Source organism: Stigmatopora nigra, chromosome 15, assembly GCF_051989575.1.
Source record: "Stigmatopora nigra isolate UIUO_SnigA chromosome 15, RoL_Snig_1.1, whole genome shotgun sequence".
In the NCBI taxonomy this organism is placed as follows: Eukaryota; Metazoa; Chordata; class Actinopteri; order Syngnathiformes; family Syngnathidae; genus Stigmatopora; species Stigmatopora nigra.
In genome coordinates, this window is record NC_135522.1 from 6,977,166 (window position 1) to 6,989,589 (window position 12,424).

Sequence of the window (12,424 nt, forward strand, 5' to 3'; positions counted from 1 at the left end):
AGATCAAGCGCAGGTCATTAAAATTTACAGATAACTTTATTCAACCATCTTTATGAACGAAACCGACAGCGTCACTCACGTGATGCAAACCAATGACGAGAACACACTGAGTCACGTGACGAGTCAGATGACAAATTACACAACGCGCCTGAGCCGCCCACGGTGGGGTTTGGCAACAACGGGGAAGCGTCGTTTATCGCCCGTCGCATCATCGCTTCCCGTCCCGAAGGCGGAGCTTGTCCAGATTAAAAGCCGAGCGGGTGCTCAGCGAGGCCGACCTCGCGACCTTCTCTCTGACGAGGTCGCCGATTCTCTCATGTGTCGGGGGGGAGAATAGCTGAGAGAGCGAGAATCTCGCAGGGAGTCGGCCGGCAGCCTCCGGGGACGACCGCCGCCGTCTTTCTCGTCGGGGGACGGCGATCGGGGTTGCCGAACTTGCGCTTTCCTGTCAAGAGAGGAAAAAAAAAAATGTCAATTTAAGTTGCGTCGGCCAACCGCGCACTTCCTTTGCCCACGTACCCTTTTGCTGGTTGCGCCTCTGAGTCGGAGCTGTCTGAAGAGGAAGAGGAGGAGGATGAAGAGGAAGAGGAGGAGGAAGAAGATGATGATGAAGACGAGCTGCTGCTCCGGCTTCCTTTCTTGTTTGCTTCTTTCCCGTTGAGGCCGTGCTCGGCGACCGCTTCTTGTCGCGCCGGAGCCGGCGGTGGTGGCGGCGACTTGACGCGGGCGGAGCCTGAAGACTCGTCGTGTTCCGATCGGTGTTCGGGACGGGTCGGGGAGCTTTTGGGAATTTTCTGTGCCCGCCTCTCGTAATCCTGCTGCTCCAACTTCTGCCGCTCCGGAGCCTTTTCGTCTTTTCCGCTCGGCGAAGACGACGAGGATGACGAGGAGGAGTCGGAGTCTGATGAAGATGAGGAAGACGAGGAGGACGAGGATCTGCCGGGCCGGCCAGCCACCGGTAGCTCTTGCCTGACGGCTTCCGGGGAGGCCTTGGGCGAGTTGGCGCTACGCCTGCTCGCCGGTGCAAAAGGCGAGCGACTGATTGCCGCCACTCTGTCTTTCGGAGGCAAAGGCGAGCATCTGGGCTGCCTCTTTGCGGGCGAGCGACTGGCCTGCCTCCTTGTGGGCGAGCGACTGGGCTGCCTTCTCGCGGGCGAGCGACTGGGCTGCCTTCTCGCGGGCGAGCGACTGGGCTGCCTTCTCGCGGGCGAGCGACTGGGCTGCCTTCTCGCGGGCGAGCGACTGGGCTGCCTCTTTGCGGGTGACCGACTGGGCTGCCTCCTCGTGGGCGAACGACTGGGCTTCCTTCTTGCGGGAGAGGGACTGGGCTGCCTCCTCACGGGAGAAGGACTGGGCTGCCTTTTTGCAGGCGAGCGACTGGGCTGCCCCCTGACAGGGGAACGAATTGTTCGCCTCCTCACGGGCGAGCGACTAGATCGCTTCCTGACAGGCGAGTTACTGGGCCCCCTTCTAACTGGGGACCGATTAGGCTGCCACCTGACCGGCGAGCGACTGGTCCGCCTCCTCACTGGTGAGCGACTGGATCCCCTCCTCACTGGCGAGCGACTGGATCCCCTCCTCACTGGCGAGCGACTGGGTCCCCTCCTCACTGGCGAGCGACTGCTCCGCCTCCTGACTGGGGAGCGACTGCTCCGCCTCCTGACTGGGGAGCGACTGCTCCGACCCCTGACTGGCGAGCGACTGCTCCGACCCCTGACTGGCGAGCGACTGCTCCGCCTCCTCACTGGCGAGCGACTGGAACGCCTCCTCACTGGCGAGCGACTGGAACGCCTCCTTACCGGCGAGCGACTGATCCGCCTCCTCAGAATCGGCGATGGCGAGCGACTGCTCCGTCCTCTGTGCGGGGAGAAAGGAGGGCGCTGGACCCTAGGAGACAAAAGAATTATTGAATACATTATTAAATAGTGTGAAAAATACGGTCATTTAGTCAATCAAATAGTTTGTCGTGATATTGTAATACCCATCATTGCATGCAAAAATCTATCAATGGCCCCTCTCTTGTTGTCTGTCCCTTTAAATGAATGGCGGCCAATGAGTACATTTCCTACCTGAGCGGTGGGCTCCGCCTCCTTGGGCTCCTGGTAGCGGAGGTGCTGCGTCTGGAGTTCCGATCCCGAAAGCGGGCCTGGGGGGGGCTATTTCTGCCAGAGGAAGGCAGGGGGTCCTGGTACTGCCTGGGCGGGGTGACTCTGTGGCTCGCGGGAGAGCGGGGCCTCCCACTCGGCGGCTCCCTTTTCTCCCCTGGCCGCTTCTCCAAGTCTTCTGTCCGTTTTGCCGGTTCTTGCGAGACCTCGGCGCGTCCGTTGGTGACGTGCCTTTGCAAGGGCGCCGCGGCAGAAGTGGAGTTTCTCTTTTCTACGACTTTGGGTTGCTCTTCGTCTTCAGACGAGGATGACGAGGAGGACGAAGAAGACGAGGAGGACGAGGAGGAGGAACTGGAGGAGGAGTCGCTACTGGGGTCTTTTTCTTTTTGCGCCCGCTTCTTTGGAGGACTACTTTTCCCGTGCTTGGGTTTCTGTCGAAGAGCCGAGGCCTCACTGGACTTCCCGCCCGCGCCTCCGTCTCCTCGGCCTCTTTCTCGTCGTTCATCCAGGGGAGGCGAACGAGAACGTAGAGGACGAGAAGACGCGTCCGCTTTCTTTGCGGCAAGCTTTTGCGTCGCGTCTCCGCCGTTTGTCCTATCGGGAGACGGGGACGAAGAGTCGTGCCTGGTGTTTCGCTTAACCTTCGCGATGTTCACTTTGGCAGGCGAGGTTGAAGACGAACGCCGTTTGGCCCGGTCGTTTCGCCTCACCTCCTCTCGCGGCGCCACCCTGTCGCGACCCCTTCCAGCCGCGGGAGGCGAGGGTGAGGAGGAACCGCGTCTGGTCCCGGCATCCCGTTTGGCGACATTCCGCTCCTCCTCTCGTCGATCTCCTCTATCGCGTGCCCTCCTGACGTCCGCTCTGGGAGGCGAGGGCGAGGAGGAGGAGTCACGTGTGGTCCGAGCGTCCCGCCTCCCGGCATTTTTCTCTTCGCCTCTGCTGCGACCGGTCCTCACCTCCACTCGTGGGGGCGAAGGAGAAGAGGAGTCGTGTCTCATCCTCTGAGGAGGACCCTTCTTTGCCGGTTCGCGCTTTTCTCCACTCCCCGAACGTCTCGCCCTCCCCTTGTCTTTTCCACTTTTTGGACTCGGTGATCTCCCACCCCTACGTTTGTCTGCTTCTTTGCTCGTGGACCTCCTCCGGCTGTCCTTTTCATTGTCCCTCTTACTCCTGTCTTTCTCTTTACTGCGCTGCCTCTCACTGGGTTTATCTTTGCTCCGCTCTAACTCTTTTCGGCGCTCCGCCCGCGGAGGGGAGGACGGGGAAGAGGAGTCTCGTTTCCTCCTGGAAAGGGAGGCTTTTGTCTTCTCTTTCTCCTTATAAGACAGAGAGAAAAGGAAAGCAGGTGACAATGTGCCGCAAAAAAAATCTAAAATAAAGCCTACGGTATGTTGGACTTCACATCTTATATTACACAATCCAAAATGCAGTTTTGCGGTCACAGACATCAACCGTCCACATGTTTGACAATAATAGGAAGGTTGTTGATGTGCATTGTCAACTTATACCTGGTCACCTCTCCGCCGTGGTGGACTTTGCTCGCCGCGACCTCGCCTCTTTTCTGGAGATTGTGGCCTCCGACCGCCATTCTCGTCCTGCGTCTTGCGTTGTCGTGAGCGCACTGGTGAGGGACTGTTAACATCCAAATGAGAAGTTTAGAGAAAGGCTAGTTACTAGTTACGCAGCATTTAGACAGCCAAGTCGCCATTTTTTTCCGACGTCACTGGCGTCAATGTAAATCAGTAAAACTGATGCGGACTAAAGGTTACGCGCACCTGCCAGACGAACTAGACGAGACGCTGCGTCGCGATGTCGTCTTTGTTTTTGCTGGACTTTTACTGGCCGCTTTCTTCTTCTTCTTTGAGGCCTTCTTCTGCTTCTCATCGGAGGAACTTGAAAAACAAAAGGTGCACATTTACAAATCAACAGAGGAAAGATATCAGTCAAAATAGTAATTCCTATTCTTACCTGTCGTCGTCATCATCGTCTGAAGATTCTCTGAAGAGATGAGAATGCGAAGAGTTAAAATGTCGAACTCGGGACACATGGATTCTAATGTACATACCGTTTCTTCTTCTTCTTTTTGGATTTTTTCTCTCGGCGAGCAGCTGGCGACGGACTCTGTGAGCTGCAAGTTAAAACAAATTGGAAAGGCCAGAGTTAAAATGCATTAATTATACTAAAGCAGTCAATTAATGGGAAAAAGGAAAGCACTTCAAGTGCACCTTATAGTCTGAAAAAATACATTAAGTATTTTTTTTGGACAGATCTACATATACCTATGTATATGTATATATGTATATATGTATATATGTATATATGTATATATGTATATATGTATATGTGTATATGTGTATATGTGGATATGTGTATATGTGTATACGTGTATACGTGTATACATGTATACGTGTATACATGTATACGTGTATACGTGTATACGTGTATACGTGTATACGTGTATATGTATATATGTATATATGTATATATGTATATATGTATATATGTATATATGTATATATGTATATATGTATATATGTATATATGTATATATGTATATGTGTATGTGTATATGTGTATATGTATAGATGTATATATGTATATGTATATATGTATGTATATATGTGTGTGTATGTGTGTATGTATATGTATATGTGTATGTGTATGTGTATGTGTACATGTACCTGTACATGTACATGTATATGTATATATGTACATGTGTCAGTTTGTTACGTCAGTGGCCGCAAACGTGATTCAGATTTGATCTCAGCTTACCCAGCTCTCTTCTTGTTCTTCTTTTTCTTTTTGCGGCTGCGTTTTTTGGGCGGGGAATCCGACTCGTCCGAGTCCTCTACCAACCTGCGGGAGATAGACCTTGTCAAGACATAGGAAGGCACCTCCCGAGACGAAGGCAATGAAGGTTTTGTCCTCACGTGTATTTCTGCTGCTCCTGCTGTTTTTCCCTCTCTAGGCGCTCCTGCTCGCGTTTCTCTTTCTCCTTCTCTTTGCGGTCGGCGTGGAAGGACGAGCCGTCCACGTAGTCGCTGGATATTCCGAAGGCGGCTCGCAGGCGGTTGTTCTTCTCCTGGTTGGCAGCTGCCAGGGCGTGGGTTTCGGTGACGCTATAGTGATAAATAGGTATTGGTAAATTAAATTCCCAATGGCGCAGAATTCCCACGAGGTTCCGGAATATTTGCTTACCTGGCTTTGTCGCCAGAGGCCGGAGGGGGTTGAGGCTTTTCCTGCAGCATCATTCGAAAGCTGTTCACCTTCTCGGCAATCTCCTCCTCGACGTATCTGAAGCACCAGATGAAGAGCAGAGTTCAATGGAGAGAAAAAAAATCCCTCAACTGTCATTTCATAATCAATTAGTTGTCAAGCAATGACTGCACCAATAGTGCTAGTTTTGTATGCTAACTAAAAATGCTGACACATTGGCTGGCAACGACGGCAATTTGTCGCCAACTACCAACGACTTGCCAATTGTGCGTCAGGTTTTCTCACCCTTGCTCCTCCATCATGTCTTGAAACTTGGCGCACTCGACCTCCAGCTGCCGCTTCCTCTGGTGCTCCAGGATTTCAGCATTGGGTTGGCGGTTGAGCTGGCTCTCCAGTCGCTCACGGTCCTTCTCGTCGCGATCGCCATCGCGGTCGTCGCGCGGCCGCTTGGCTCGCAGTGTGGATAGGTTGCGCTGCACATAGCCATTGGTGCCGCTGCCCCGAGGAGTGGTCAAGCCGATACCATTGTACATGACGGCTCTAAAGAGGGAAAACCTTGGTTTAAGTTACTGTTTAAAGCATATGGGAAAGGGGAAAAACTGAGTGCAATCACAAGAAGTAGATTTTTTTTATGTGGAATGTGTTGGCAAAAGGGGCGTGGCCTTTTGAGTTTGGGTGTGGATACCCCCAAATGACTGCAATTATTTTCACGCACTGAATTGTTTCATGCACATTCTAAAACTGATTGGGTAACTACAAATTGCGATGCGAATCAATACGCCATTTTGGCTCAAATATAATTAGATTAGCATTTTCAAAACAGGCAGCCATTAGATAAGAGTCTATTAAGTCTATTAGTCTTTTCATGTCTGTGTGAGATTGACGCACATCACCCGACACATTAAAACACAATTTTACAACTGAATGATTATATCAACGCAGTATTAAAATAAGCCCCATTTGGCACGTGTACAATGAGCCGATTCACGACATCAAGTTATATACAACGCTTAATGAAAACAACAAGTGAATGCACGTTTAACAACTACATGTCGGGAAAATATTTGGGGTAAAAAAGAGGGACAATGCGTCATTTGGACAGTGTCATCGCGGGCCCGAACAACAGAACAGGCCTAATTTTTTGGCTAACCGCTATGGCTTACGCGCCTCTACGTACCACACTAATCTCCCGGAGCGGAGAGAAACTTCACCGCTACTTAGGAGGAAATGTCTTCGTCTTGTATTTTCTTTAAATCAGCAAGTTACTGCTTTACTGGATTTCAAAAGGGTAAAAGAAGTTAAATTTGTTAGCTCAGTTAGCAAATCCAAGCTCGAACGAAAGAGAGACGAAGCGAAACCACGTGACATTGCGTCACAAAGACGCGCTGGAGTAGTTTGTTGGGTGGAAAAGGGAGAGGCGTTCAGTGTCCAATGGAAATTCAACAACTTCCCCTGGTTGGGATTTAAAAATGCATTGCTTCAAACCCGTAATATGAGCCACTTGGTTTTACTTTTCTGTGTCTATTAAGAAAAAATATGTGTTGAAACAGCGTGACAATTTGGTGTTTGAAGGGCAACGGCGGGGATGCTATGGTTTGTGAATGTGAAAGAGATAGATTCCAAACTACATCTCCCACAATGTTAAGCGCCACTTTCAACGCATGCGCTTTGGGTGAAAACATCCTGTCAAATTTTGACCGTTAGTGACGCCGAGGCAAGCCGACGATTAGATCACTATAAGACCTCATCCGTCTAAATATAGTGAGTTTTTTTAGGTATTCAAACCACATAAATTTCCAACAACTTTCTGATTGAGCAGCCATGGTTGAAGGAGACAACAAGAGCACAAACATGCTGGTTAGTATGAACATGACGTCGTTTTTGCTCTCTAAGTTACCTGCTGCTAAATCTATCACTTTGGCGAGGCTTGATTGCACCGCAAACCAAATGCAATGTTATTTGGGTTTAGAATTAGAAATAATTTCCCGTGGCGGCTACTTGGTTTCCATATTAACAGTCTTACCGGCGGGCTAACATGCTAATCAGCTAGCCGCCTAGCCTCCCCTCAAGATAGTCCTGTGACTTGCAGTCTCCAGTGACACGTGACCATGACTATCTCGTTAAGCAAGGGTGTCCAAACTTTATCTCTACAAAAAAAAAAAAAAAAAAACAATGGACGCAAGGGTCCTACATAAAATTCTTTCACCATGATTCCGGGTGTCCCCCACCTCTGACCTGGAGTCAGCTGGGATAGGCTCCAGCACCCCCCGCGAGCCTAATGAGGATAAAGGCAGTGAATGAGAAAGATGCTGAATTTCTGTTGTTGTTATGATTGCGGCATGCAGGCACAGGAAACGGCACAATTGGAGGACCAACTTCAAGCGTGGGGCGATGTCATACTAGCGGGTGACCGCGTCCTGCGCTGGGAAAAGCCATGGTTCCCGGGAGCCCTGATGGGCGCCACCGCCATTCTCTTCCTGTGAGTCGCTCACACCACCAACTCATTTACGCTTTGATGCTATCTTGGAGACCAACACTGTCCACATATTTCGTCAGACTCCACTTTGCTAGTTTATCGCCGGAGCATAAATCTCAAGGGGTACAAATGACTACTTTGATGATGATAGATATCATTTTTTTTCGTCAACGATACGCAATTTGCCCAGATTCATTTTCCTTCCACCCGATCGTAATCTTTTGTCCACTTCCCATGCCAGGCTTATCTACTATTTGGACCCGTCGGTGCTGACGGGTGTGTCGAGTGGCGTCATGTTGCTGTGCCTGGCTGACTACTTGGTGCCCACGTTTGCACCCCGAGTGTTTGGCTCCAACAAATGGTGAGATGGCATCCCAGCCTACGTCCCAATCATCATGGGTCTACCTCCCCTTTATTTAAATTCACCCCCATGTGTTTGTGTCAGGACCACGGAGCAGCAGCAACGTTTCCACCAGATCTGCGGCAACTTGGTGAAAACACAGCGCCGCCTGGTGGGCTGGTGGTACCGTATCTGCACACTCAAGGAGGAGAAGCCAAAAATGGTAATCTGGAAAAACAAAAGGCACCCAAGTCCTTGAAATGTCTTGCTAACTGTGGCGTCCGTGTTGTTTTTTTTCTGTTAGTACTTTGCGTCGGTGATCAGCAGTTTATTGGTGGTGGCCTGGATTGGACAGCAAGTGCACAACCTGTTGCTCACCTACCTGATTGGTGAGTGATATTTTTAGTCATTTGCTGGGCAAATTTTGATTTAAAAAAGAAAAAAAAAAACGATCATAAATTTGCCTTTGTGTTTAGGCATTGATGTTTCTTTTGTTTTTTTTCTTTACAGTGAGTTTGATGCTGCTGCTGCCGGGCCTCAACCAGCACGGCGTCCTGACCAAGTATGCCGCCATGGCCAAGAGGGAATTTAACAAGCTTATCAAGAACAAGGAAAAGAAGAACGAGTAGATTCCAAATACACTCACGTGAACGCGTGCAACTACGTTGACTACTGACTCCCTTTGTTGTCTTCCTTGTGTAATCATGAAGCTCCTCATTTTCCACGTTTTTAGCCTTCAGTTTCTTTTGAGTCAAGTCATAGTGAGCAGGAAAGTGTGACTATAACAATAATCAATGAGCTGCCCCTCCTTGAAATGATGTAAATATGCCATGGCACTCCCATTCATTTATTTATGTGTCCTGTCAAAAGTCATTTGAATATTTACAATGTGAATAAAATTGACTTTAAAAGTCATGTATTTTTGGGGTTATTCTTTTAATTGCATGTGTATGATTGTGCTGTTCCAAATCAGAGATGCCTAAGCTTTTCCATTTGGAATGAATCTTGAAAACTTGAACATCTTCCACTTTGATATCGGGTTGGACGTCTATCACCATCAATAGCAGTAAAAAAAAATTTTTAAAAAGCATCCGCCAATGTTGGCTTTTGCTGCTAAAATGTATTTAATGGCTAAAACTCATTGGCAATGAATGGGTAACATGCAACAAAATAATTTAAAGGTACAGGTATACTGTAAAATATATAATAGTACTCTTGTTTTGTGAAGTTGTTTTTTATGTCGCTAAAATGTTATGAGCTTAAGACCCATATTTGTATTTAAGTGTATTTGATATATATATATCATACATTTACATATTTTTATCTCAAATGTCATGTCAAAAAATCAAGTTGGTGCAGATTGCTGGATTATTTTCCAGTACTGAAAGAAGAATGAAAGACAAACACGTGACATTGTTGACCTTTTTATTCTTTTAAATGAGCAAGAAAGCTGAAAACAGCATCAATTTATGGAAGACAATGCGCTTAAGGCGACCCTTTGTTTCCTCGGAATCCAATTGTACTTGCTTTTTGTTTATCTCTGGTCAATCAAAATTTCCCAAAACAATTTGAGCGAGAACAGCTGACTTCTCGGTCTTTGTTGATGCCCGGAGAGATGAAGTCGACGAACTCTGGCTGTACGTCGCTACCAATGGTTGTGGTGATCCAGTCTTGGAACTGGGACACACGCGCAAAGACAGTTGGAAACTCCTCCGAGGCGCAACCTAGTCCAAAGCTCATGATGCCACTCAGAACCCACTGTGAGCTTTGTTTACTCACTAGAGGGCTGCCAGGAACAACCTGAGGAAAAAAACACCAGTTCCTAGTTAGCGTCTGATTTTGTCATTTCATCCAAAGACAAAAACACTTTTCACCTGGCAGGCACCACTCCTATCTGTCTTCAGGCCGGCGCAAATCATCTTGTTTGTGATATTAAAGATGCAATATTGGCAAACGCATTTGCGATTTCCCACGACCGGCAGGTCATATTGCATCAAATCTCCTGTGGATGGCGGACGCAGTGCAGACAAATCAGAGCAAATTCAAGTTATGTGATTTTATCCCCTAATACCATTGCATTCATTTGTGAGTTCATTTATAATCCTATTATACCAGTCTAAAAAAAAAGCCAATCGGAGTATCTGCAGAAAACCCATGCAAGCCCAGGGAGAACATGCAAACAAATTTGGGATTTAACCCTGGACCTGAGATCTGTAAGGCAAGCACACTAATAGCCACCATGATGGAGTTAAAGGTCAACAATATAAAGTATAAATACATAAGTGAAAATTATTCACTTAGAAAGAGTTAAAGAGATTAAATCAATGTTTTAATTGCTCGCCATTCTTGCTCAAAGGGTTAAAAAGTCTGATATCGCTATCGTATCACTATAATGTGCAAAATTGTTAACGTTTGCCAACATTTTTTTATTTTTGGCAAATCAATGCCCTGTGTTTCTGCAAAAATCTTGAAAGAATAAACAACTAATCTGACAAAAAAGCATTCATAGCAATGACTGACCTGAATTGACGTCTTCCCATCCACTGACCCAACTTTGAATTCCATCGTAAAAGGTGCTGGTGGCTGTAGCCAAACAGACGGGCCGGATGAAGTTGGTGAAGGTGACGGGCGAGGAAAGGCGCATCAGAGCCACGTCGTTGTTGAACGGTGCCACGCTGAATCCGGGATGGATAATCTTCGACACTATGCCTCGGGATACCTCGTTAGCATTAAAACCACTTTGCCGCTGACGACCCAGATACACTGTCACGGGATCTTGGCTGCGCACAATGTAAACAAGGCCATTTTGGAGATATAGCTGCGTACTGAATTTCGACGCCAAAGAAGAGAATAGCTTTATCCATAGTAAGGTTGACGTGTTCTCACCCTCTAAGGCAGTGCGCGGACGTCAACACCCACTCATTGGAAATGAGCGACCCCCCGCAGAAGTGCACACCATTCTTGTGTAGGCTGACCTGCCAGGGCCACGCGCCGTCGGGGGCCACTCCCTTCACGAGGGCATTGTTGAGAGGAGCTTGGCCACATGCTGCGTAGACACACACACACACACAAACACAATTCCTCACCACACTCACACTCAAAGTACTAAATAAAACGGGAAGTAAACTCAAATCGAATCAATCTACTCACTTGTGGTTGGCTCTTTGCTCTCTGGAAATAAAAAAAAGAAGACAATGATCATGTCACTTCTCCTTCCAACTTGTTGACATTTCATAAAAAGCTAAAATCTTATCATTTCATATCAACATCCAACTCATAGAAAATCACCTTTAAAAGCAAATGCAAATGTACTACTTCAGAGAACCCAAAATAAAACAAAAATCCAAATAAACCCTAGTGACAAATTGATCAATTACTGTCCATAACAGACTTAACATTTTGTGGTAAAACATATTTTGTTCAGTTATGGCCAAATATAAACCCCATAAGAAACAATCTAAAGGCTGGCAGGAAAACAATAGAAAATATACATTTGAAATGGCTTGCATGAGAATAAGACAAACAAAAAAAATACGAGAGAAAAGTCATATTTTTTTACCTGCAAGAGGAAGCAGCAGCAGCAGCAGCAGATTTATTGTCATCATCTTGGATGCATCCATGACCAACATAAGTAATGGGGACATATTGCTGTCTTTATATACACAAGTCTTCAATGGCCTTTGTCCACACCCTTCAACATGCCATAATGCAAATATTTCATATATGATAATTACCATCTAATGAGCCATTCAGCACAATCTAATTGCCTGATTATTTTTGATAACCCTAAAAAATGAAAATGAGTCACACCCTCATTGATACCAGTGGAAAATTTAGACTGTTCGATAGGCCTACCATCCACAAATACTGAATAACAGTTTAGTCATGATTTTGCGTGACAATTATGGACCGACCACGAGGGTTAAATCCCAGGTTGGGACCTTCCTGTGTGGAGTTTGCACGCTGTACCATGCGTGGGTTTTCGCTGGGTACTCCGGTTTCCTCCTGCCTCCCAGAAACATGCTGGCTAGGCGGGTTGAACACTTTACATTACCCTTTGTTAGGGTTTTGGTTGGAAGTATGTTAATGTATAACTGCTCAATTAACTGCTTAATGATTCTTAATGATCCTGGATTAAATTCATTTATTTTTCCTTGATGTTGTGTGTTTGTGCAAGAACAGTTTTTATCTCAAATGTCAGAACAATTTTTATCTCAAATGTCATGTCAAAAAATCAAGTTGGTGCAGATTGCTGGATTATTTTTCAGTACTGAAAGAAGAATGAAA

At 47.1% G+C, this 12,424-nt stretch overlaps 3 protein-coding genes across 3 annotated transcripts; 1 reads left to right on the plus strand and 2 right to left on the minus strand.

The window, feature by feature from the left end:
- Nucleotides 1–17: 17 nt before the first annotated feature.
- On the minus strand, nt 18–6,735 carry srrm2 (serine/arginine repetitive matrix 2). The gene is made up of 12 exons (XM_077734339.1): nt 6,499–6,735; nt 5,607–5,861; nt 5,304–5,399; nt 5,036–5,224; nt 4,878–4,961; nt 4,171–4,233; nt 4,074–4,103; nt 3,881–3,997; nt 3,614–3,737; nt 2,070–3,421; nt 520–1,887; nt 18–445 (listed from the first exon to the last, which is right to left on the minus strand). The coding sequence occupies exons 2-12, from the start codon at nt 5,852–5,854 to the stop codon at nt 265–267; spliced, it is 3,852 nt and encodes a 1,283-aa protein (XP_077590465.1). The 5' UTR covers nt 5,855–5,861; nt 6,499–6,735; the 3' UTR covers nt 18–264.
- Nucleotides 6,736–6,968: 233 nt separating this feature from the next.
- arl6ip1 (ARL6 interacting reticulophagy regulator 1) lies at nt 6,969–9,052 on the plus strand. Its single transcript, XM_077734340.1, has 6 exons — nt 6,969–7,178; nt 7,667–7,800; nt 8,039–8,158; nt 8,243–8,360; nt 8,442–8,526; nt 8,648–9,052. The coding sequence occupies exons 1-6, from the start codon at nt 7,143–7,145 to the stop codon at nt 8,764–8,766; spliced, it is 612 nt and encodes a 203-aa protein (XP_077590466.1). The 5' UTR covers nt 6,969–7,142; the 3' UTR covers nt 8,767–9,052.
- Nucleotides 9,053–9,545: 493 nt separating this feature from the next.
- LOC144208624 (chymotrypsin-like protease CTRL-1) lies at nt 9,546–11,757 on the minus strand. The gene is made up of 6 exons (XM_077734564.1): nt 11,697–11,757; nt 11,288–11,308; nt 11,024–11,183; nt 10,658–10,917; nt 10,012–10,139; nt 9,546–9,937 (listed from the first exon to the last, which is right to left on the minus strand). The coding sequence occupies exons 1-6, from the start codon at nt 11,755–11,757 to the stop codon at nt 9,686–9,688; spliced, it is 882 nt and encodes a 293-aa protein (XP_077590690.1). The 3' UTR covers nt 9,546–9,685.
- Between the last annotated feature and the right edge of the window lie 667 nt (nt 11,758–12,424).

Excerpts from the sequence above, each read along its gene's own strand:
- LOC144208624 (XM_077734564.1), bottom strand. The coding sequence starts at position 11,757 with ATGGATGCATCCAAGATGATGACAATAAATCTGCTGCTGCTGCTGCTG. Across the intron at positions 11,184-11,287 it reads GAGCAAAGAGCCAACCACAA|CATGTGGCCAAGCTCCTCTC; the intron begins GTGAGTAGATTG and ends GTGTCTACGCAG. Across the intron at positions 9,938-10,011 it reads ATAGGAGTGGTGCCTGCCAG|GTTGTTCCTGGCAGCCCTCT; the intron begins GTGAAAAGTGTT and ends TTTTTTCCTCAG.
- arl6ip1 (XM_077734340.1), top strand. The coding sequence starts at position 7,143 with ATGGTTGAAGGAGACAACAAGAGCACAAACATGCTG. Across the intron at positions 7,179-7,666 it reads ACAAGAGCACAAACATGCTG|GCACAGGAAACGGCACAATT; the intron begins GTTAGTATGAAC and ends TGCGGCATGCAG. Across the intron at positions 8,527-8,647 it reads GTTGCTCACCTACCTGATTG|TGAGTTTGATGCTGCTGCTG; the intron begins GTGAGTGATATT and ends TTTTCTTTACAG.
- srrm2 (XM_077734339.1), bottom strand. The coding sequence starts at position 5,854 with ATGTACAATGGTATCGGCTTGACCACTCCTCGGGGCAGCGGCACCAAT. Across the intron at positions 3,422-3,613 it reads CACGGCGGAGAGGTGACCAG|GAGAAAGAGAAGACAAAAGC; the intron begins GTATAAGTTGAC and ends CTGTCTTATAAG. Across the intron at positions 446-519 it reads GAGGCGCAACCAGCAAAAGG|GAAAGCGCAAGTTCGGCAAC; the intron begins GTACGTGGGCAA and ends CTCTCTTGACAG.